This window comes from Laccaria bicolor, genomic scaffold (assembly GCF_000143565.1).
Source record: "Laccaria bicolor S238N-H82 LACBIscaffold_57 genomic scaffold, whole genome shotgun sequence".
In the NCBI taxonomy this organism is placed as follows: domain Eukaryota; kingdom Fungi; phylum Basidiomycota; class Agaricomycetes; order Agaricales; family Hydnangiaceae; genus Laccaria; species Laccaria bicolor.
In genome coordinates this window covers 75517-98201 of record NW_001889928.1, presented here as the reverse complement: position 1 = coordinate 98201, position 22685 = coordinate 75517, and the positions used below count along the sequence as shown (strand labels likewise).

The following is a 22685-nucleotide window of genomic DNA, read 5'->3' as shown; positions in this document are numbered from 1 at the left end:
CCATAGCTGATTCATGTCACCGGAGGGATTTCAGAGCGACAATTGAATGTTGACGCGCATATCCTAGACGATTGAAAGTCCTCCGAAAATCGCAAGTTTGCCGCCACTTTTTTGCCTTGCAAGTGAGGAGTAAAGTTGAAGTTGTTCTGTCTGTCGTTATTTGTCAGTATTATTGTCAATGTAACAATGTAAACAAGGCAGTGACGGATCGATCAGTGATGGCGTCCAAAAACCCGTGCCCTTCACGACGATTTGCGGTTCAGTCAGCTCTATGATTGGCTACTTATGCGAGTATGTCGCTCAGTGCGCTGCGCAGGAGCCTTGCTTAAAGACGGTCAGTCATGTAGTATCCGCATAAGTCTTTTTTGATGATTCTTATTGGGGAGAATAGAGTCTAGACATGCAGAAACTTTCGTAACGATGACTGCCCGAGTTGATAAATGGCTGAGACTCTAAATGGCTTGAGAGTACCGACCAGCAGATGCAGACCTGTCACCTCTGAGTCGTATCTATCATCGCACTGGGCTTGTTATCTTGTTCTACGAGTCCTTGACTTCGTGAGTTCCACCAACGGCATTATCCGAACTCGTGCCCTTTATTGGCCAAACTCCGCTACTTGCAGAACAAAGACCTTTATTTTGAGGACTCCGAGTTGCTGTCGAGCTCCCACCTGTTACGGTTCTTCTGCGACGACGTCTCTGGAGAATAAAGGCCTCGCTGTCAGAGTGTCACCACGTTACCTTTACGGCCTGTCAAACTGTCACTGGGCTTTGGTTAATAAAGGATTGCTACCAATCGCCAGCTTTCTACAGCAATGGACAACTTCGCTCAATTTTCCTTGACGGAAGCAACAGTTTATCGGTTTGCTCCTGGCCCCAGACGGCTCAAAGAGAGTCTGCCCTCCCAAGACAGTGCTGATGAATCCGAGTCCGGGAGACTCGTTCGTAATGTATGTGTTTCTTTGTTAGTAAATGTCGTTTTGACGAACCCATCGTAGCGACCCTTGAAAGAGAGAGCATCCTCTATAACTGACAAAGATAAGGTCACGAAGGGACCCCAAGGACCCCCCATTCCCTCCAGATCCGTCATCTGGGATAAACTACCTGCATTCTTTACGGATAACCCAGTGAACATCCCACCGATTGTTCACCATGGATCGGTAGCTATCTTTGAGAATGGGACTCGCCTGAAATGGTATCAATCTCTCGACCTTGCCCGGTTATGCAATCGAGAGAAAGGTGAAATGGTTTGCGATGGTAATGTCTATAATAACACTGGGTTTATTTTGGGATACGAGATGGGGTATGTACACTACCCTCTTTATTCTCCGTTTTGCTTACGCTGTTCAAAGATACGGAAAGACCCCGACGGCACTGGCATTGATATGCTGCAATCCCGCGAAACCCAATAGGACGGAATCTCGATCAACGCTGTAAGTAGTGCTTCTCCATGTCTAGCTACGCTGATTCGTCACTTCAGAGTTCTTTGCCCGAATCAAGGGATCATGAAGCACTGGTCTTCGGAAGCTAAGAAGTTTGCTCCGAAACTCAAGGTGTGCTATTATGACTCTATTTCTACGACTTTTGGTGAGCTTTCGTCCATGTGACAATGCCAGCGCCTGACATATTTTTTATTTAGATGAAAAGGCGGATATCATTGTAATACACTTTTTCAGCCAAGAAAAACAGCTCGCTCAATCATTTGTAGCTTGCGACTTTTAGTCAACTTCGCAATCAGCATCGTATTGTCTCAAAAGATCCAAGCCACAAGGCGAAGACGCCGTTATACAACAGGCGCTTTTATCGCGTAATTGTAGGTACGTGATGAAGTTGACTTGACTTTTTAAGTTCAAGATTCTTTGAGTTTCCAACAGCTAATTCATGACCTAGATGAGGCACATTTCGGTCGGGATCCATTCACAAAGTTAGCGGCAGCCCTGTGGGCATTGCAAAAAGACCATGGCTTATGTCTGTCTGGTACTCCAGCTCAGGTTTGCCTCTAAAACTCCCAAAACACCTGCGATCCCAAGTTGACTTTATTACTTACAGAACTCTCCTTTCGATTTATTCACTTTGCTTGTCTTTCTAAACGTAACATATCTGGAAATCAACCGCTTGGACATTTTCCAGCGTCGAATTTATTCCCGGCGCCAGAAAGGACCAATCAAGGATCCGGGGGCCCGGAAAACCCTTGATGTTGGTATACCTCCCGTTTTTTTCAGTGCGATAAGGCCCTTACTGGTTATTTAGACCATTATGAAAGACTTTTGTATCGTTCGGGACAAAATCAACCCCGAAACCGGAAGACCAATAATTTCTTTGCCGAGCAAGACTGAGAAACTTGTCAGCATCACACTCACACATCACGAAAGACTGGTATATGAACATGTTCGAGCGATGTCCTTTTCTTGTTATCTGAGCAAGTTGATGCGGCTTCGACAAGGTATTCATTCCATGGCGGTCCGCATCCTTTATCTTATAATGCTTTGATCAAGCATGCGACCACGCCGTCCTTCTTACTGAGGCATTATCTATCGAAAGCCCCGTGACTGAAGAGGATACAACTGCAGACCTGCATCCCAAGTTAGATTTCTGCTGTTGGCCTGATTCGACAATTCAATGATATTTTCTACAGACTCGAGGACGGCAGGTCATCCAAAGCCATCTCTATCAGATCTCTGCCTCCAGACCTTCATAGTTCAAGAAGACTTTTCAAGGACACATACCTATCATCCAAGCTGTCTGCCGCTCTCACAATTTTGAAGAATCGTACCCCAGGCGAAAAGACTATCATTTTCGTCAGTACTCTCTGCTAGATCGACCACCCCTTCGTCTTATGCATGTGTTAGATTCACTTTACCAGCCTCATTCCCTCGCTAACAAATGCTCTTTTGAATGCGCGGTTATCCTGGGCAGAATGTACTACAAGTTCACTGCCCTCTCTCGTCCAAACTAACTGCAGCCCGTTGTAGATACTGGGGACATGACAGCGAAGGAGCGCAATGCTTCCTTGGACCAAATCTCGCAAGACAAGGAATGCACCGTTATGATTGTGTCGATAACGGCGGGCGGTGTAGGTGAATCGTCCTCAGTCTTTTCTTAATTTGGGCTTTCCCTGAACACCCCCGTTGCAGGTCTGAACATCACAGCTTGTAGCAGCGTGATATTCATGGAACCCTGGTGGAATCCCTACCTTGAAGTAAGTTGTCTCGGAGATCAAGGAGAAAACAGCGCCTGATGTCTGCCTTCCAGGAACAAGCGATTTGTCGGGTATATCGCATAGGTCAGATGAATCCCGTCACTGTTCACCGCCTGGTCGTGAGAGATTCGGTCGAAGAAGCGATTGTAAAGGCTAGTGTCATTGAAGCAGCTTCCGGCTTTACAAACACTTACACCACGTCGATAGACTCAAAGTCTGAAGCGGGAAACTATGGGTCAACTGTATAGCGGTTGCTCTGTTCCTGACAGTGTGACTGTGCAGCGTTGGCTTACTGAGTAGCGAAAGGCGCGATTCTGTCTTTGAATGTGCGACACTCCTGCTTAGTAGCAGATATCCTACCAGACGGATGTACTATGGTGTTAAATACCGCTACACCCGTTGTCTGTCCTCTCTCCATTCCACTGGCAGAACTAATGTTGTAATTGATATTGTAATTCCCAGATGTACATCTATTTTGGAAAGAGCGACAATTGTCAAGCGATGATATGAGCGTCCCCTTCATGGGTTTGCAGAGCAGCCCGGTCAAGGAACGCTTCAATGGTCTCCCGCTTTTTGTTCTGAATCTAATCAATGCGTTTCCAGTCAAAAACACATGTTGATAAGCAGAAAGTAATTACCTCAACAATCCGTTCTTCAATAGTGTTCCTTGCTAATATTCGGTACACATGAACATCCTTCGACTGTCCGATGCGATGGGCACGTGAGATGGCTTGCTCCTGCCGGCACAAAAGTTCCCTTCATGTGGTTTGGAGAGGTAAAGGTGAATGGTCCTCACCTCAACGTAAGGGTTCCACCAGGGATCCATAATAATAACATGGTTACAAGCCGTGATGTTCAACCCTGCTTTACCATCAGAGCTGAGAGATCAACTATCTTGACGAAAAACTCGCCTGTGCCTCCTGCTTTGATGGAGATCAATATGACCTGGCATTGTGTATCTTGAGAGATCCGCTTCAAAGCCATTTGTCGTTGGGCCGAGGACAAGGCGCCAGTGTCTGCCAGCCTCCTTAGAAAGTCTGTCAAGAATAAATGATTGGAAACGTACAACTAGTAAAGCCGGTATGTCGCTCAGCGAGCGCATCGCCGATCAGAGATAAGAGGGACACGAAGCTTGACTACACAGGACTTATTAGCGGATGAGTGTGAATTCGGAGGAAGAAGACGACGCACGAAGATGATTGTCTTTTCACCCCGAGCCCTGACGTCATGCACAATCTTCAAAACTTGAATCATTTTAGTTGATTTGTACTGATCGACGAAGATGTCTGCGACGGGTTGCAACTCCTTGGGAAGAAGTTGAACGTTCAGAACATAGTCTTGTGTTTCTTCGGCAGCTTTCGAAGGTAAGGTAGTGGCTTCCAGAGCGTCATCACACTCATCGTCCCTGGTTGTATGATCCATCAGTAAGCCGGTTTTCTAAGAAGAGGGAGGCGTACTCAAGTGGAACGTCATCAATTTCCAGGTAGCTCGCGGTGGCTGCGGCTAAGTCAACACTTTTTGGTTTCATTGTTGCGAGAAGCTTCCTCTCCTGTTCAGTCAGTGGCTTTAATAGGAGTCTTGGATCGAGGCATGCTATGAACCAAATCTCGTCAGAGAAAGTCACCTTAGACTTGGGCTGGACCTCACATTGACGCTGGCGCAACATTATCACAAAACCAAACAGAGGAAGGTCTGACATGTAATCGTACAGGACTTGCTCTTTGGCTGTCAGATCGACGATGATGATGTGATCCGGTTGTCTTGTGCTCAGTTCGATTAACTGACTCGAAAGGCCAGGCAGTGAAAGTGGCCTGTAAATCATAGCACCCCTTATTGCACCCTGAGACCAGAGTATGTCAATGAAAACTGTTGTCTTGTATGAAACGAACGTACGCACCAGCAAGCAATTATGCGCTAATATCCTGTTGGCCCGAGCGAGTGGTGCTGTAACTAGCCTGTCAAACACCTCAATGTTGTCCATACCCATATATCTGACGCCAATCAGTTGTAATTGTGGCTGAATATCACGTTCCTTATTCTGTTGAAAGGTCTCGACGAAGGGAAGGGACGTCAGTTAGGAGGAGGCGCACCTGCATTGGTGTACCAGTGAGCACCAGAACAAACAGCGCTCGCATAGTTATCATGGCAATGGCACCTTTGCAGTCTGGGTTTCGTATATGCTGAGATTCATCTATGCAAAAAGATTAACAGATGTTTAACGGAGAATCGTTCACTTACCCAGAACAAGTCGGTACCAGTGAATAACGAGCAACGGTGCAGTCTCCCAGAGAATGCTGATATCATCCTCAGTCAGTTTATAGTTAGCCGGGGGCCGCCCATCCTCTGGAAGTTCAAACCCGATGTCCTTTAAGTGTCGTAGGAAAACTTTGAACTGATGTACAACTTGATGAAGGGTACAAAGCTTTGTAGCGACATATTAGCCTCGCGCGCTTGGGATAAAGAACAGGAAAGTGACCTACTATCACATCAGCAGCGCCTCGTGGAAAATCAGTAACTTGTGTCAATCGGAGCAGAAAAGAGCATACGCATTGTCTTTCCTGGCCCGTGATAAATGTGTACGCCTAACTTTCCGCAGGACAATGAATCGAGGTGGTCTCTCCAGTGATACAGAAGACCTTCCGTGGGACATACAACTCTACACAGGTTGGTAAGTCCAAAGCGAGGATACATAGGGGATTACACTCACAAAGTAGTCGGAGTGATACCCTCTTCCGAAAGGGTTTTTGGTGGAGGATTATCAATGATCAAACCGACCGTCACGACGGTCTTCCCAAGACTATGCGCAGCAATCAGCAGGTGGCGGAAAGCAGACCTCAGGATTGCTTACCCCATATAATAAGCTAGTATATATCCTTTGGGAATGGATGGATCAGATCGGCTCTCAAGTTCTCGTTGCTTCAGTTTTATCAAGTCTAATGCTTGATACGTCTTTAGCTTCGTCATTCTATCGTCCCGAAAATAGACATCATGACCCCTTCGTAAGAGCTCAGGCAGAGTAGACGTCAGTGAAAGAATAGCATGATGCTTTGCTAAGGATGTCGAGGACGTAACGCGACGTTGGGTCTGAAAGTAAGGCAGCGTGAAAAAAAAAAGCAGTCACTCAAAGAACAAAAACGTACTGGTGACAAAGTAGCGCCCGTGCTTGCCCGTGGAGTCCTGGTCGAGCTTGTTTTTGATTTTGAATCTGGCGTCTTGTGAGCGGAATCTCTCTGTCGAGTCTGTGACAATTTTCAAATAAAGTTGAGATATCAGGGATGTAAATTCCTACAGGTGTAGACGGTGTTGATGGGGAAGCTTTCGTGCTGCGAAACTCACTTGCCTCACGCTTCACCGAGACTGAGGGTGTGCGTTGGCCCGTCAAAGGTGATCTCACTGGAGTGGCGTTGACGGTTGGTTTCGGCTTCCGAGCCTATGGTACACGCAGATTAAGTAGGGAAGAAAGATGAAGGTCCTGAATAGCTGACAGGTGTAGATGGGGTGGATTTGGGGCTAAATGGCCCGTCATCTTCGAGCTTCATGAAAGCCACATGGGCCGCCAAGTCAAATGGACGGAATTCATCGTCCGGGGAAGTTTCCCGTTTCAATGGTGTGTTGGAGCTAAGGGCGCGCCCCCGTTGTTCGAGTCGCACCTTTGTACTGCTGGGAGATTTTCGGACTTCCGATGCAGAACTCTTGATTTCACAAAGGCCATCGAACACCTTGAAGACGCGTCAAATTGAGTTTCTTTGGAGTTTCTTAGATGTAAGTTGCCTACTCTCAAATCAGGTGGAATTATGGGGTAGATCTGGAAGATTATTATCAGTCAAGGCTTTATTGGAACAACTCAGACACGTACTGAGTGAGGGGACGCATCAAGAATTGGAGGGGTTGTGGAGCCAAAAAGGTTGAGATGAAATCCAGAGAACATGGAGTCTGGTGGAGAGGCACGCCAAAGGATGAGCGCTGCAATTTATAGGATCCATAAATTGGGCACTGACCCCTTCATATATAATAAACAAAGAGGAACCGGCTTGCCACCCCCTGGGCCACACTATTGTGACCTGTGGGGGGATTGTTCAAGTCGATGATCAGGTAGCGCAACCAGAAGTACGTCTCGGCATTGTTGATGGAAATCGAAAGTTTGCCTTGACTGGTCGAGCTTCCTTGGACTTTAAATCCGGATAACATGGAAGCCGTCAGAATGGATGTGAGTGATATCGACGAGTCATGATCACAGTTGGGTCAGCTGCTCGCATTCGTCGAAGTCTGGTCGCAGTCGTTGAAGGTCATTATTCCCGGACAACTAGCAATTGGATATGTTATAAATTGAAAAGTTCCGACTCGAAGCGTACTCACGACGGATGCTGAGTGAACGTGTGGGATTTCTTTTTGCGAGGAAGTTCTAATATCAGCTTCGTAAAGTCTGGATTGTCGACGCTTGTGCTGAGATGCCTCAACAGGGCTTGGCGTGGTGGTGGGCGGTTTGATTTGGTCCTCTCCAAGTCCTCTCACGATCCTTGCCCCTAGCAGCCTCTCTTGCCAAATCTCGGACCACACGCTCAGGGGAACAACGATTCTACGTATGTTCAGCGGGACTACGTAACATTATCAGATACCTGGATTCACTCCTCATCCTGGACCTTAACCATTGCCAACAATGTCGGAGGCCACGTTGAGGAAGCGAGGCGCCTTGGACGCGACGGACGATGATGTCGAGACAATTGACGTGTCAAAGCTGGAACAACCGCGGAAATACAAGCCCAGGCCATTCTTCAACAAGACTTTGGGCAGCTTGCTGGTGTCGATTGTTCTCTTCCTTTGGCTTCAGGTGCGATGCCATCACCTTCTCTGTTCGTAACTGACGCCGGGACCTCCAAAGACAGATCTTTTGCAGAGCCTCCTGGGTTCCCGCATCTCAACGATTCAGGGATGGGAAATAGTGCCGGGAGGAGTTGTCAGGCAAGTTGACTTTTCAGCGGATATACCGAAGCGGGATGCCATCGTGAAAGCTTTCAAGGTACGGAGGGCAGTGTTCTTTACTTCGTTTTCATATATTGATCTTGCCTTGCAGCATGCATGGGCAGCATACGGTAGAAAATCTCCTACCTCGCAATGAACTCAAGCTAAAGTTGAATCGACAGAACGAGATGCGATGGGTAGCGACGAATACCACCCAATAGAGAAAAAAGGGTCGAATCTCACAGAAGCGGGGGGTATAGGATACTTCATCGTCGATTCTATCGACACGATGCAGATCATGGGGCTGCAAGAGGAGTACGAGAGTGCACGAAATTGGGTGGCGAACAAGCAATCCTTCGAGCGCGATGGAAATTTTAATACCTTTGAGGTTAGACTTCTTTTTCCCATTTACGCTTCCGGGAACTCACATACCGCCAGACAACGATCCGAGCCCTTGGGGGTCTTCTCTCTGCATACCACTTTTCGGATGACGATCCTATCTTTCTTGAGCGGGCTCAAGACCTCGCTGATCGTTTGCTCTCGGCTTTCGACACTCCCTCTGGTCTTCCAAAGTCAATGGTCAACCTGAAGATGCGCACAGGAGTTAACGAAGCTGGTCTTGCTAGCCTTGTGAGCACCGCCGAAGCGTCGACGCTCCAGCTTGAGCTTCGGTATCTGAGCTTTCTGACGGACAACGATGAGTACTGGCACAAAGCTGAAAAGGTTAAATTTATACGTTTTGACTGTTGTCCACATTTGACGTTCCTGTCAAGGTCATGAAAGTTATCAAGGCTGCGAGATTACCATCTGGGCTAGCTCCCATCTACATGAGGTTTGCAATCCTTATTTCTGATGGAAAGGGTGCTGACCGTATCCTCAGCGCAGATAATGGGCAATTCCTAATATCCGATATTCGACTGGGATCTCGCGGAGACTCATATTATGAGTATCTACTGTAAGATTTACCCTTCTTTTTTCGCGACATTGAATCTCATCGCCCTCAATACAGAAAGCAATATATCCAAACTGTACGATTATTCTTCAGATTACTGAGCTAATTTTTGCTGATTCTTGGCCAACAGAATCGCACTGAGTCCGTCTACCGCGAGGTGATAACTTTGTTCACTGGCACACAATCCATTTACTAACGCTGGACTCAGATGTACGAAGACGCCATGGAAGCCATCCACAAGAATCTCATCCTAAAAGGTGTCAAGAAGCATATGACGTGGACCGCTGAGCTCCTTCCGCAGCATCGACCTGCTAACCAAATGTTGCTCCCCTTCTCGATATACCCCTACTAAGACTGACCTTCTCTTTCCAGAGATTGGCGATTACAGCCAAAACAGGACCACCTCGTCTGTTTCCTTGGTGGGTCCCTGATGCTAGGAGCTACAGCCACAGGAGCCCGCGTTCGCAGTGTGCCAATACCACCGACTGCATCCGACCTCTCGAGTGTAGGCAAGCGGGATTGGACGACTGGGTCACAGTTGATTGAGACGTGTATGGATACTTATGATACCCCAACGTTCGTGACCATGAGGCTTTTTTTTTTTTTTGCCATGGATCACTGAATTGCGCTGCAGTGGACTGGCTCCTGAAATTGCGTACTTTTACGTCCCAAACGATGGCAGAGAACGTGTTGGAGAGCAGGATTGGTACATCAAGGGCAACGAGTATGTGTCAAGTTTGCGTCGTAGTGAAGAAGGCTAATACCTCTTTCTTGTTGCAGATCTCCGGCTAGCCCGTCCTATGATGCTCGTTATATCTTGAGGTACGCGTCTTGAACTTGAGACCCAGATTCTTCTGACTTGTCCAACAGACCAGAAACTGTTGAATCCCTCTTCATCGCTTTCCGATTGACAGGAGATGTACGCTATCGTGACTATGGCTGGAAGATATTCCAAGCAATCGAAAAGTACTGCCGCGTTGAGACGGGCGGGTACGCTTCCATCTTGGATGTTAGCAACACAGAGAGCAGGTTGGAAGATAAGATGGAGACATTCTTGATGGTATGCCGTTTCCCCCTTCTTTCACTCTTGAATGTAGCGTCTAACACGAACATCTGACAGAGTGAGACATTGAAATACCTATACCTTCTCTTCTCCGATGCAACCGTGCTTCCATTGAATGGTGCGTAGCCTGACTCTGAAAGAAACGACTACTGACGATTTTCTGCACAGAATATGTTTTCAATACCGAGGTATGTTTCCATCTTTCTTTCCTCATCCAAATTTCAATCTAACTTTGACAACGTTGACAGGCACACCCCTTCCCCATATTCACGCCGAGTATACGGACAGGGTTTTCTTGAGTCTTTTTGCTTTGAGGAATTCATAGGATACCAACCATAATCTATTAGAGCATTTTTGAGGAATTCATATCCCTTCTTTCTCGAGGTGCCGTGAAACCAGAACAACGCAGCAAACCACCAGAGAAGCAACCTGTTTGAGGGCGAGGAATATCGTCGCCTTCTAATGAGCGTATTCCGACCTTGTTTCAACCACTAGTAATACATGAACTATATACAGAGAGCGCAAGAGTAGATACATTTCCAAAAACGAGATAACCTCCATACTAAAATCTAATCACTATCAGCACCAGAATCACTGTCCGTCAACTCAGGCAACTCATCATCATCACTCTCCAAATCCAGCACTTCCACATTTCCATCGTTCTCCTCCACGTCCCCCCGTCCAACCACAACCCGACCCCCAGTATTCGCGTCCCATTTCGTGCTCTTCCGCTTAGGCCGGGAAGAGGAAGAAGAGGCTCGGCTTTCGTATTGGAGGTCATCTTCAAATTCGCCTTCCTCATCCTCACTTTCCTCATCAGACCGCGTTGCATCTCGAGCCTTCCCTTTTCCCTTCACTTTCCCGCCTCTCCTCATCACACCCTGCATCTTCCTCTTCGAACTCGACCCCTGCTTCCCCTCCGCTGCCTTCTTCTCTTTCTCTCGCTCGAGAAGTTGATCGTAGTTATCGAACTGTCTTTGTAAATCTTGCGCGAATACGTGGTCGTACGAAACGCATCGCATTCGTATAATATCGATCGCCTGAAAATCCATTCACCTCATTCACATCATACAAACACAGTAGAAGAAGAAGAAAAAGCATACCTCGTCCCCACGTGAAAAAGCCCTAATAACATCCCCCGAATCCACTTTCCGCCCTTTATTCCGTTTGATGGCCTTTATCTCCTCGTCTTCGAGGGATTTGGCTCTCTCAGCCACCTGTTCGTCCGTTTCAGGTTTCCCATCTTCCAATGCCTGGGGTTCGAGTGGGAAGACGTTGTGTTTCCGGAGTGCGATTCGCGCACGCATGGCTACGTATACGTCGAATGCTTTGCCTTTGATCAAGAGCTCTGCCCAGGCTTCTTTTGCCTGCGAACCATTTCGTCAACACATTAACCTAGGAAAAGGAGGAGGAGCGAACCTTCTGCGGCTGATCCTTAAACTGCTCCGCGCTCATCTGACCACACAGCTCACTCTCATACTCACCCAAATAACACCACATAGCCTTTGGCGACTCCAAACACCGACACCACGCCGTCCACGGTGGATTCTCCAGTATCTCATGGCGTGAAGCGAAGACGATGCCAGGATGGCCGGCGACGCTAGGCATGAGTGGGTTCATCTCGATTTGGGGCCATACCATGCGTCGGACGGTGCCAGGGTTGGAGGGGTTGGTGCTTGGTTGGATGTATTGGAGGAATTGTTGGTCGGATCCGCCGTAGGCGAGTCGGAGGAGTTTGCGTGGGACTGCGAGTGAGGTGGGGGGTGGGGTTATGGTGAGGGGTTCGTAGGATTTGAGGTAGGTGTCTGTTATTGAACGGGGGAGGGAGAAGACTTTGTTCTCCTGTCCAAAAATGAAAAAAAAAAATGGTGAGGGTGTGTCTTCATGGACTCGAATAAATGTACCTCTTTCTTTGGACGTTTTGAGGTAGTAGTCGGAGTAGGGAGTTGGGGTGGAGGGCGCTGAGAAAACTCAGGCTGAATGGAGAGGTTAAATAAAGCGTGATCACGTACTTTAGCAGAGATGATTGCAGTCCTCCTGGGTCTAGGTGTAGATGACTCAACGCGAGGTACTTCGTCCTTGACTAGTTGCCCCGAACCAAACTTTCGGCGCTTCGTAGAAAGTTTCGGACTCCTTTCAGCAAGGTCACCATTTGCAGGTCGTTTATTGGCCGGCCGGACACTACTTCTGCACGGAACACTGACGTATGGTATCAATCTTTTGTGCCTGTGCGGGGACTTGGGCTCCAACTTCATACTGGGCGGAGGAGACATGGATGGTGTGTCTTCCGCCTCCATTTCTTCGACACCGTGGTTTCGGTGCGGTGGTGACGGAACACGGATATATGGTATGAGTCTTTTGTGCTTGCGCCGGGACTTTGGCTCCAACTTCATATTGGGCGGGGCGAAATAGAGATGTTACTTCCACTTCCGTTTCTTCGATTCATCGTGGTTTTGGGGCTGTGGTGATGGAACACGGACATATGGTATGAGTCTTTTGCGCCTGTGCGGGGACTTAGGCTCCAACTTCATATTGGGCGGAGGAGACATAGATGGTGTTACTTCCACTTCCATTTCTTCGACATCGTGGTTTTGGGGCGGTGGTGATGGAACACGGACATATGGTATGAGTCTTTTGCGCCTGTGCGGGGACTTAGGCTCCAACTTCATATTGGGCGGAGGAGACATAGATGGTGTTACTTCCACTTCCATTTCTTCGACATCGCGGTTTTGGTACGGTGGTGATGGAACGCTGACATATGGTATGAGTCTTTTGTGCTTGTGTGGGGACTTGGGCTCCAACTTCATATTGAGTGGAGGAGACATGGATGGTGTATTTTCCACTTCCATCTCGTCGAGGGTAGAGCTCTCGTGGTTTTGGTGCCGTGGTGGTGGTGGGGGCGCGGTACGGGGCTGAGTGCTGAGTGGTCGAGAAGGAGGAGGGAGGTCGACGTATGCCAGCACCATTCGACGTTGAGGGGATATTGGTTCTGACTTGGGAGCGGTAGTACCACCGTTAGGCTTTGACTGAATGGACGACAAGATATATCAGGTTGCATCCCAAACCAATCTAAAGCTTTCTACCTTTGCATTCCTCCCCGTATCGTTACTCGATGAGCCTGCAATAACAGAGCTCTCAGCCTAAGCAACAAAATCAGCGTAAAAGCTCCTTCACCATCCCATCACTCACCTTTGCCTGTTTCTGAGACGCTGCGACGAGTCTCCGGACTTTTTCCTCTGCAACTTCCAAAGCGATAGCTTTGTCCCTCAATTTTTTCCTCAACGTTCCTTCCATTTCATCCTTCTTGATTAGCTGGATCCTCAACATGTTGGTTTCGCTGCATGAGGCCGAGTCGTTGGTATCCATTGACGCTATGTGAAAGGTGCACAAGCGCCCAACAAGCGCCTTGGGTGTCATGTTAAATGTTTCAAACCAAACATCCAAAAATAAACTATTAGCGTTGAACACCGATCGCGATGCGTGGGAATCCTTCTTCGTACATAAACCTCCCCGCCCCAGATATTCTTTATTTAAATCTATCCTTTCCCGCCCTTCACCCAAAATGTCCACCACATTCGAATACCCCCTAGTCATCGACGAAGCGACGCGTGTACGCGTATCTATATCTGACAAAGAAAACGCGCCTGCAGCCCTCCGCCAGACAACACTAGCGCTGGACGGTGGGAACATGAAAGGAAAGAAGCGTACTTTGACCCTGGTTGATGGCGGTAAGCTTGTTTTTTATGTTTAGACGCGTGTAAAAAGTATATTGACGCGTTCTTAGGCGAGTTGGATTTGAGTGGGGCGTTGCCCGCTACGCCTCAGGTAGTGGGCCTTTCTTGTACCTTAGTGACGCGTACTGACGCGTCGTATAACCTTTGCAGGTCGTCGAGGCTTTGAGGTTACGGATTCTACAGGTAAGCGTATCTCATCTTTGTCGTCGTCCAGGGCTAACGTCGAACTCAGCTCGAAGACCAGCTATATGCCCAAGCTCCACCTGCAAAACGCGCCAGGACGATCACCGGCCCCGCTACTTCCTCCTCTTCCTCATCCGAAGCACCCGTTGCAGGCCCGTCAAAGGCGGAGGAGAAGAAATCCAAGATGCAAATCAAGAAGATCTTTGATCGGTACGCTCAGTTCCCGTATCGAGTTTCTTCCCCTTTCTGACTTGACGCGTAGACTGAAGAAGGAATGTAAATCCGACGGCCTCAAATTCCAAGGATCACCCAAAACGATCAAAATCGACGAAGTATGGGAACAATCCGAATTCGAGGCGATCTTTTCTGGGCAGGGAACGCTTATCCAGCCTACGCCCAATAATAAGCCCAAGAGTACCGTCACCATCATCCACTTTGTATGTTTTCCTTCACAGAGCCCGCATACATCCCATCTTGACCACTTCTTTTGCAGAAAACAAAAGCCCAAGTTGAAGAATTCTTCGGTAATGAACTGAAAGATCTTAGAGGCAACCGATGGACGCGCGGTGGTGGTCCACACTTTGCGAAATCGTTGAAGCAGGGCCCATGTGATGTGCAGATTAACTCGTTCGAGGTCAACTACTCGAAGAATGGGATGAAGTGTTCCCTCAAGTTTGAAGTCTCTGAAGTGGGTGGGGGATATTGCCCGTATGGGCCGTCGCAGAGACGGGTTGGTTGGTTTTGATTTTGAAGTTTGACGATCTTGCACGCTTCGTTGATATCATTTCGTTCTTGGTATATTGTAGATTTGTTATAATCTTGCAGCATTCGTAGTTTATTACACCATAGTTTCGCCTGTCTATAATTACCTTTCGAGAGGCACTCGATTTCTAGCATCTGGTCACATACAGAATGACGTACACTCGAGTTTACGCCCCCTTCGGTAGCTTGACCTGAAACGTACCTACAAAACAAAGCATAGGTCAGGTCCCTCACTATTTAGCAGAAAACACGTACACTGTGGCATCGATGTGATCTCTGGTACGACTGTAGCGTTGTATCCTAACCGTGAAAGAGCACCGCGGATTATGCCTGATGGCATAGCTGCGTACTAGGGATTGACAAGATTAGCATAGACACAAGGTCAGGCCAATGTATAGGTAGACCGTGTACTCACTAACTTCGCGCGCCTGATGGCTTCCGGACGGCCTTCCCAAGACGATAGCCGCGTTATTGGCTTGAATGCGTTATCTTGGAGCACGTATACGCCCTGTAGAAGCGTTAAAATGATGGGCATACGAGCGCATATAATCAACGTACTCGGTGATTCGTCCTCAAATTATCGACCTGCTTGTCCCAACACGACGACCAGATGTCTTTGCAGATAAACTTGATAACGTCCAGCGTTTCAGCGAACATCGGTCGGTCACGACATAGCCTACATACAACACGGCGATCAGTCAGTCCCCTGACGCACGAAATGACGGTTGAGCACACCGTTCAGTATAATTCCCGCCAACGTGCATCCCAATAGCCTCCAATCTCACTCTAACAGCTTCCTCCTCCTCGTCGACGCCCCCCTTCCCAGCTGCACTCCCACTGCGCGAAGCAAGGCTCGTCACTGAATCTCTCGCACCCTCCTTCTTGAGATTGAGGGGCAACGGCGCGGGGGGCGGTATCAACCCCGCTTCTATCATCTCCTGCTCGATCTTCTTCGAGCGGGCGGTGGCGAATGCGGCGGATTGTTTGAGTGTGTTGACCATTTCGATGAGGAAGTAGTCCATTGCTGGGGCGTCGATGAATTTGCTGGGTGGATCGGCGAGGAGGGCGAGGGTGGGTTGAACGAGGAGGGTGCTTGATGAGGCTTGCATTGAGCTACGAGTTGTCATGATTGTTGAGTGTGTGATGAGTGTATGTAAATATCTTTGATCGGCGACAACGCTGCTCTTATGTGCTACCACTTAAACTCATGACCGTCTAACTTGCACTCACTCACGACCATCAACAATGTCTGGCATATCCTCCTTCTTTCCCTCCCGACGAGCAAACCCATTGATGAATACCTTGAATGCCACCCAAGACCGTGACCGCCCCGACCTCCTCGACGAGCTGCGTTTCTCACTCGAAGTCATGCCCGGCTCGAGGAAATACGTCTTCACTCCCGCTGCCAGAGCCGAGATCCTCAAGAAACTGTACATGCCTTTCATGGCATCGTGCCCTCAGCTGTTCCTTCCAAGTGGGGTGACGCAAGTCCCCCAACACGCTCTGTTGAGTGAGTACCAAGCGTCGGTCGGCTTCTCTGCGGCGGGACGAGACGATCCCGTTGTCCCTGGCCGACCATGTTCGCATATATTCAAGAAAGGGGAGAGTTGTTATCGGTGCAAGTACGTCACTCTACTCGATTGCCACTCCTCCTCGTGCTCGTCTGACCAACTTATCCATCTACAGAGACTGTGCACTAGACGACAGCTGCGTAGTCTGCTCGCGATGTTTTCGTGCGACGGATCATACAGGACACAACGTCAGCTTCTTCATCGCCATGCAGTCCGGCGGGTGCTGTGACTGCGGCGACGAGGAAGCATGGCGAAGACCCATTGGATGTCCTTATCACCCACTGCTGGGTTCACCTTCACCCATGGTCACACCTACCGGCCTACTCCCAAATGACGTCCCCCCCGTACAGGGCTATCCATACCGCGTACACGTTCCTACGGATTTACACGACATGATGCGCAAAACCGTCGCGTTTGCGCTTGATTTCTTGTTGGATACACTAGACTACTCCCCCGAAGACCCGTCCGTCCCCGCCAACGAGGCCGATCTCCGCCTTCAGCCCTCTGCCGACCCGATGATGAAAGACCAATACTGCGTGATACTATGGAACGACGAGAAACACTCGTTTGAAGAGGTCATCAAGCTTCTCTGCGACATGACGAATCGAAGTCGAGAAGACGCTACGCAGGTGACGCAAAGGATCGACGAGAACGGGAGGGAGATAATCGACATGAACACGAATGTTACCCGCCTGCTAGAGATGGCGCAGGCTATCACGCAGATCGATCTGGGTGTGACGATTAGGCGAGCGTATGATACGTTTTGCGAACAAGTGGCGGTGGTGATCATTGAGTGGCTTTTGGACCTTAGTCGAGCACGTTTGGCTACGGACACGCTTGTGATAAGGGAGATTCTGGCGGCGGAGTTGTTGTCCCCCAGACGGAAAAAGGAGAAAAACATGAGCCCGTCGTCTGCGATTACGCTTCCGGAGATCGCGAACCCTACGAGGATCGAGACGCTTTTCTTGTATCATACGCGGTTGTGGAAGAAGCCAAGGCTGAGCTTGAAAGAGATATATGCATCGTTGATATCTCTTAGTCGTACTCACAAGCTCACAATTGGTATGTTCTTGTTTTTCATCACTGAGATCTATCCTCATTTCCCCTACTACAGCGGGTCGCTTCGCAAACGTCTACCACCGCGTCCTAGACACCTACCTCCTCGTAGACCGCGATGCAGAAACCTCCATCAAATACTTTGCCCTCCAACTCTTCACCGTCCCCTCCGTCTCCGCCCACCTCGTCAAAAACCACAAACTCGTCTCCCGCCTCCTCTCCATCCTCCACTCCTTCTTCACGAACCAGATCTCCGACAAACACGTCCTCCACCCCTCCTCCTCTTCTTCCTCCCAACTCGACCCAGACAGCTTCCCATTCAAATCGAAGCGATTCATGCCGGTGTTTAGTGATTTGCGGTATTTAATCCACACGGACCCGGTGCAGGCGCTGATATGTCGCGATACGGAGTATATAGTCGGCTTCGCGAGGACGTGTCAGCTGTTCATGTGTGTGAACCCCAACAAAAGGGCGGCGACGAACCATGTGGAGTACGAGACCGATGCATGGGTTAGCGTCTTCAACGTCACCTTGTCCCTATCAAGAGTCATCAAAGTCTACGGGGAGGCCTATCGGAAGGCGTCTGCGGCAGAGTTGGTGTTCGCCATTACGACGGTCGTGCACCACATCTTGATGGTATGCACTTTGGCGGAGGATAGATTGGATAGGGCAAAGTTCAACCCGATCACTTTCCATCAGGTCGCGTTTGGGGATACGCAGTACCATGTTGTGGAGTTTGATGTGTTGGAGGGGTGGGTGAGCTTTCATCATTCGCTGCATTGGCTCCTTGCGGACTTGTTCAAGCATGTGGATTTGCTCACGGAGGAGGCTTTGAGGCCGGCGGGGTTTTATAGTTTGAGAGAGGTGATGATGTTTAATGTTAGTGAACAGGCTATTCTTACTCTGATTGACTTTCCACTTCGAGGTGACTTTTCCCCTTTTCCTTTCTCGTTTAATTGCCTTGCTGACATACACAAAAGTTTTGGCTATGATAGCTCAGATCCGCACAGGTCTCTGGGTTCGAAACGGGTTCGCGATTCGAGGGCAGGTACTGCACTATCGTGATTACATGCTTCGAGAGCTCTGCTACGACCAGGACCTGTACATTCTACAAACGGCACTGGTCGTCTTGGATCCCAATACCGTCTTTGTCTCCATCCTTGATCGGTTTGGACTCCTGGGGTACTTCTCGGGCGCCTTCCTGCATTCGACGTACGAGGGCACACAGCTGTCAAGTATGGTCGAGGAGGTGTTCAACGTCCTCATCACTATCCTCAGCGAAAACGCGAACGCCTCACGGATGCCTGTCCACCTAACTGTGAGGCGGGAGATCATCCATGCGTTGGCCATGGGCCCCTGTACCTTTTCTGACCTCGTCAAGCGGGTTGCGGAGCGTTTGGCGGACGATGTGTGTTTCGATAGGATGTTGAACGAGGTTGCGAACTTCAAGCAGCCGGAGACAGCCACTGATGCGGGGTTGTATGAGTTGAAAGAAGAGATGTATGATGAGGTCAACCCGTTCTTCTATCACTATACGCGGAATAAGCGGGAAGAGGTGGAGAATATTCTACGGAATAGGTTGAAGAAGAAGACGGGCGTCGCTGAGCCCGTGATCGTGCCTAAACCATTTGGTGTGACGTTTGGCCCGTTTGCGATAATACCGTCATCGTTCGAGTCGGAGGCGTTGCTCCAGGTTATGTTCTATTCCCTGTACAATATCCTGGTCCTGACAGAGTCGGCTGGGTCTGCGCCCCCTTCGGCTGAAGCGATCCTTGATCAGACGCTTCATCTCGTTATGCTCGCCATCGTGGAACGGCCGGATATTTTCAGCCATCTTGCGGCTTCCAAGACGTTTGAGGAAGAGAAGTGCCTGGTGAACATTATTTGTTCGTTTGAACATCACGATAAGTACAAGATGTACAAACCTAGGGTTCAGTGGATCCTTGGACAGCTGGAGGGACGCGTATCGGATGAAGTGAGGTGTCATAGGAAGGTTGTGGACGTTTCGCAGCCGCCTGCTGCTGACCCGGAGGATATGAAGAAGCGGGCTGCGAAGGCTAGACAGGAAGCCATCATGCAGCAGATGAAAGCTCAACAAGCGAGCTTTGCCATCAACTTTGACGATGCTGATGAAGACGACGATGAGAACATGGAGGAGGCAAGCGAGGAGCAGGTGTCGTATGGGACGTGTATTGTCTGTCAGGAGGACTTGAACTCTACCAAACTGTTTGGTGCGCTGGGTATCATTCAGCCTAGCAGGTTCATACGCAGGCATCCGGATAGCCATAACTCGTACCTCAATGAGGTTCTGCAGTCCGTTCCTTCCATGGATCGTACGACTCCGTCGTCGAACTTGACGACGTTTCCCCCACCACAAGCTGCAGCTCTTGATGCTAAAGCCATGTCTTCCCCCAATTTCGATGGGTTTCCTGCTCAGTACACGCGATTTGGGCTTCACGCGTCCGTATGTAGCCACATGATGCATCTGGAGTGTTTCCAGGTATATAGCATCTCCATCCGTCAACGACATCGCGCCCAGGCAACAAGAAACCACCCTGAAAGCATTCCTCGGAAGGAGTATATCTGTCCACTATGTAAAAGCCTTGGGAACGTCATTCTTCCCGTGACAGACCCCTCTCCGACGACGCTGAATAGTATTCCGTTCTCAGACTGGATACGTGCAGCTGGGATCACCATTCTCAGATCTAAACCGGACCCGCAGCTAGAGTCGTTACAGTTCAGGAACGGCACTGGAGAGTTTGTATTTTGGAGCGCCCAGGATCCAGGGTACGCTGGGTTGGTTAGGGGAGGGGAGGGGATGGAAGGCGCGAAGATGCTCGATACCGTTATGGTCGTGTCAAAATCACTCTCTCAGCAAACGAGACATCTTCGGGAACGACCGGAGCCTGAGGTAGGAGAAAGGGGTGCGGGGATATACTTGCCTGAGGAGCTTCTTGGGTATACGATATCCACCATTGAGACGGCCCAGAGGGGGATGGACGCTCCAAGTGGGCTTATGGTTGATAATCTCACAGAGGCGCAGATGCGCATGGTCAGAGGGCTGCTTTCCTGTTTGACGAGACTGGTTGGGCAGCAGTTCAAAGGGAGGCCTGATGAGGGACGTGAGGCTGTCCGGCAGGCTGTTATCAAACGTCTGCTTCCAGAGTGGAGCCGGACTTCCTTGACTTCGTTTTCGTACCCCTTGCTTCTTAGGGATCCTTTCACGGTGTTGGTGGAAACTGCGGCAGTTGCGCCAGATATGCTCAGACACGTTCTCGTCCTGACATATTATGCGTGCCTTGCTCGAACTGTTATCGGGTTGGTATACGTGCTCAACAAGACACGCAGCTTCACCACCGTTCAAATATCCCGCCGGGCACATGAAGACGTCTTTGGCGATGTGCGCATGTTCTTCATGTCCGTCGTCCGCCATTCCCCCGTCTTTGAACACACTGCGACTTTAGCATTCGAGACGTTTGGGGAAGCTAGGATTGAGAAGTTGCTTTACGCATTTACGCTCCCATTCCTGCGCAGGGCCGCCATTCTCTGTCGGTCTATCTTGCCTTCAGCTTTTCCCACTCCGAACTTTGGTTCACCTGCACCGTGCGAATACAATCGCCTTCTAACCATGCTTGGTATTCCCCCACTATCCGACCTTCCAAATCAAGATACGCTCCAGAACGCACTCTCCGGTTGGTGTGCACACTATGGGCACTCCCATGCTGCGTCCCAGTTGAATTGCGGTGTTGCGCTGGACTATCCAGCTGTATATCGACTTGCCCGTCTTCCACTTATTCTCGACAGCCTTTTCGTTCAACAAGACAAGGGCTTGACTTGTAACAGATGCAACACCCAGCCCACTGATGCTGCTATCTGCCTTATTTGCGGAACGGTGTGCTGTTTGCAGAGTAATTGCTGCATTGACATGGATTATAGCGAGCGTGGGGAATGTAACATGCATACTCGAGAGTAAGTCTTTTTTATCATCTTAGGAGTCAATTTGGGCTGACTGTATCAGATGTGGTGGTATCGTTGGCATTTACTATCTCGTCAAACGGTGCATGATACTATATCTCAACGCGGGCAACGGCAGCTTCACATCATCGCCTTACCTCGACGCACATGGAGAAGCAGATCTATCGATGAGGTGAGTTTTTTTGCCGCTCTTTCAGAGTTACATTCATCAACCCCAATGCCTCTCTTACAGGCGCGGACGACGCCAATACCTCCATCACGCCCGATGGGAGGAGATCCGCAAGATCTGGCTAAACCATGGGATCCCCACCCTCGTTGCTAGAAAACTCGAGGGCTCTTTAGATACAGGCGGCTGGGAGTCGTTATAGAAGTTTAATCTTTTTTGAAAGGGACTTACCCCACATCCACACACGCATCCTAAAAGCATTTGTAATATCACACAATGATTGTTGAAATCTGTCTTTTGTAACTCACTTCCACGCTGTACACGTACATTTTGTTGCTGATAGAGTTGTTCCTGGTACTTACGAATCTCTACACGTTATGCATAGCGGTAATTGCTGTTTCAATTGGAGGAGCAAGTCCATCGAACGGCCCTTCGAATGGATACGACAGGTACTTTCCGACCTGTTCACCTCTCCAGGTTCTGCTCAATCTTACTGGAGTCGAGACAGTGTTCGTTCACGTCCCAGCACCCGTATGATGTCTGCTACAGCTGGGCCCTCCTGCCACCATCCCATCATATGAGCAAATGTGAATGAAGGACAAGCTGAATGTTATCCTTACCTTCAACCCAGTCAAAGCATGCCTCATCGTTTTCATAAACACACCCGTCGGTATGTGAACCTGGTCCCCAACATGGTGAAGGAGATCCAAAAAGTTGATCTTCTCCCATGGTTCTGGGCAGGCTACAAGCGCAGACTTAACGGCCTCGAGGACCCGTTCTGATTGGTGTAATTGGCGGTTAGTTAAAGGGAGTCTATAGAGGTTGAGTGATGTTTTCACGTACTTCGTTGTTCCGGTTTTACTTTCTTAAGCATAGCTTTTGCTTCGTCGGACTCGAGATTGGGTCCTTGGAAGAGGTATGGTGCGTGTAGTGGGATGTCCGTGAGGTTCGTCAAACGGCCCTATGCGTGAGAGTTGGCTTCATTCAGCCATCGTGGGCTTAGACGACGGAAGTTGCTTTACCTCGAGTAACTGAATAGCATGTTTGATCATCTCGATACTTGTAT

The 22685-nt window shown here is 49.2% G+C and overlaps 8 protein-coding genes across 8 annotated transcripts; 4 read left to right on the top strand and 4 right to left on the bottom strand.

The window, feature by feature from the left end:
- Positions 1–814: 814 nt before the first annotated feature.
- Positions 815–1884, top strand: LACBIDRAFT_333922 (uncharacterized protein; the record flags this gene model as incomplete). Its single annotated transcript, XM_001888660.1, has 7 exons — positions 815–949; positions 998–1302; positions 1352–1432; positions 1480–1586; positions 1639–1658; positions 1708–1816; positions 1874–1884. 7 exons carry the CDS (start codon positions 815–817, stop codon positions 1882–1884), a joined length of 768 nt encoding a protein of 255 aa, XP_001888695.1.
- A 1808-nt stretch (positions 1885–3692) lies between these two features.
- On the bottom strand, positions 3693–4454 carry LACBIDRAFT_192028 (uncharacterized protein; the record flags this gene model as incomplete). The annotated part of the gene is made up of 6 exons (XM_001888602.1): positions 4390–4454; positions 4265–4334; positions 4110–4214; positions 3995–4059; positions 3837–3935; positions 3693–3782 (listed from the first exon to the last, which is right to left on the bottom strand). Exons 1-6 carry the CDS (start codon positions 4450–4452, stop codon positions 3693–3695), a joined length of 492 nt encoding a protein of 163 aa, XP_001888637.1. The 5' UTR covers positions 4453–4454.
- Positions 4455–8173: 3719 nt separating this feature from the next.
- Positions 8174–10471, top strand: LACBIDRAFT_255188 (glycoside hydrolase family 47 protein; the record flags this gene model as incomplete). Its single annotated transcript, XM_001888659.1, has 16 exons — positions 8174–8215; positions 8270–8288; positions 8340–8545; positions 8596–8880; positions 8931–8989; positions 9038–9112; positions 9167–9185; positions 9240–9266; positions 9318–9430; positions 9482–9685; positions 9744–9839; positions 9902–9931; positions 9980–10169; positions 10230–10290; positions 10341–10360; positions 10421–10471. Coding segments are annotated over 16 exons (1497 nt in total), but the record flags the coding sequence as incomplete, so codon positions are not given.
- A 270-nt stretch (positions 10472–10741) lies between these two features.
- Positions 10742–12565, bottom strand: LACBIDRAFT_313095 (uncharacterized protein; the record flags this gene model as incomplete). Its single annotated transcript, XM_001888601.1, has 5 exons — positions 10742–11212; positions 11276–11539; positions 11592–12014; positions 12077–12133; positions 12185–12565. The coding sequence occupies 5 exons, from the start codon at positions 12563–12565 to the stop codon at positions 10742–10744; spliced, it is 1596 nt and encodes a 531-aa protein (XP_001888636.1).
- Positions 12566–12589: 24 nt separating this feature from the next.
- LACBIDRAFT_313094 (uncharacterized protein) lies at positions 12590–13538 on the bottom strand (the record flags this gene model as incomplete). Its single annotated transcript, XM_001888600.1, has 3 exons — positions 12590–13198; positions 13256–13312; positions 13362–13538. The coding sequence occupies 3 exons, from the start codon at positions 13536–13538 to the stop codon at positions 12590–12592; spliced, it is 843 nt and encodes a 280-aa protein (XP_001888635.1).
- A 196-nt stretch (positions 13539–13734) lies between these two features.
- Positions 13735–14923, top strand: LACBIDRAFT_333918 (uncharacterized protein; the record flags this gene model as incomplete). The annotated part of the gene is made up of 7 exons (XM_001888658.1): positions 13735–13900; positions 13924–14000; positions 14057–14089; positions 14139–14299; positions 14352–14526; positions 14583–14819; positions 14915–14923. 7 exons carry the CDS (start codon positions 13735–13737, stop codon positions 14921–14923), a joined length of 858 nt encoding a protein of 285 aa, XP_001888693.1.
- A 95-nt stretch (positions 14924–15018) lies between these two features.
- LACBIDRAFT_313092 (TRAPP complex subunit trs33) lies at positions 15019–15978 on the bottom strand (the record flags this gene model as incomplete). Its single annotated transcript, XM_001888599.1, has 5 exons — positions 15019–15053; positions 15107–15200; positions 15267–15359; positions 15410–15527; positions 15587–15978. The coding sequence occupies 5 exons, from the start codon at positions 15976–15978 to the stop codon at positions 15019–15021; spliced, it is 732 nt and encodes a 243-aa protein (XP_001888634.1).
- Positions 15979–16096: 118 nt separating this feature from the next.
- LACBIDRAFT_313091 (uncharacterized protein) lies at positions 16097–21821 on the top strand (the record flags this gene model as incomplete). Its single annotated transcript, XM_001888657.1, has 6 exons — positions 16097–16473; positions 16538–17484; positions 17537–18403; positions 18459–21447; positions 21497–21625; positions 21686–21821. The coding sequence occupies 6 exons, from the start codon at positions 16097–16099 to the stop codon at positions 21819–21821; spliced, it is 5445 nt and encodes a 1814-aa protein (XP_001888692.1).
- Positions 21822–22685: the final 864 nt, after the last annotated feature.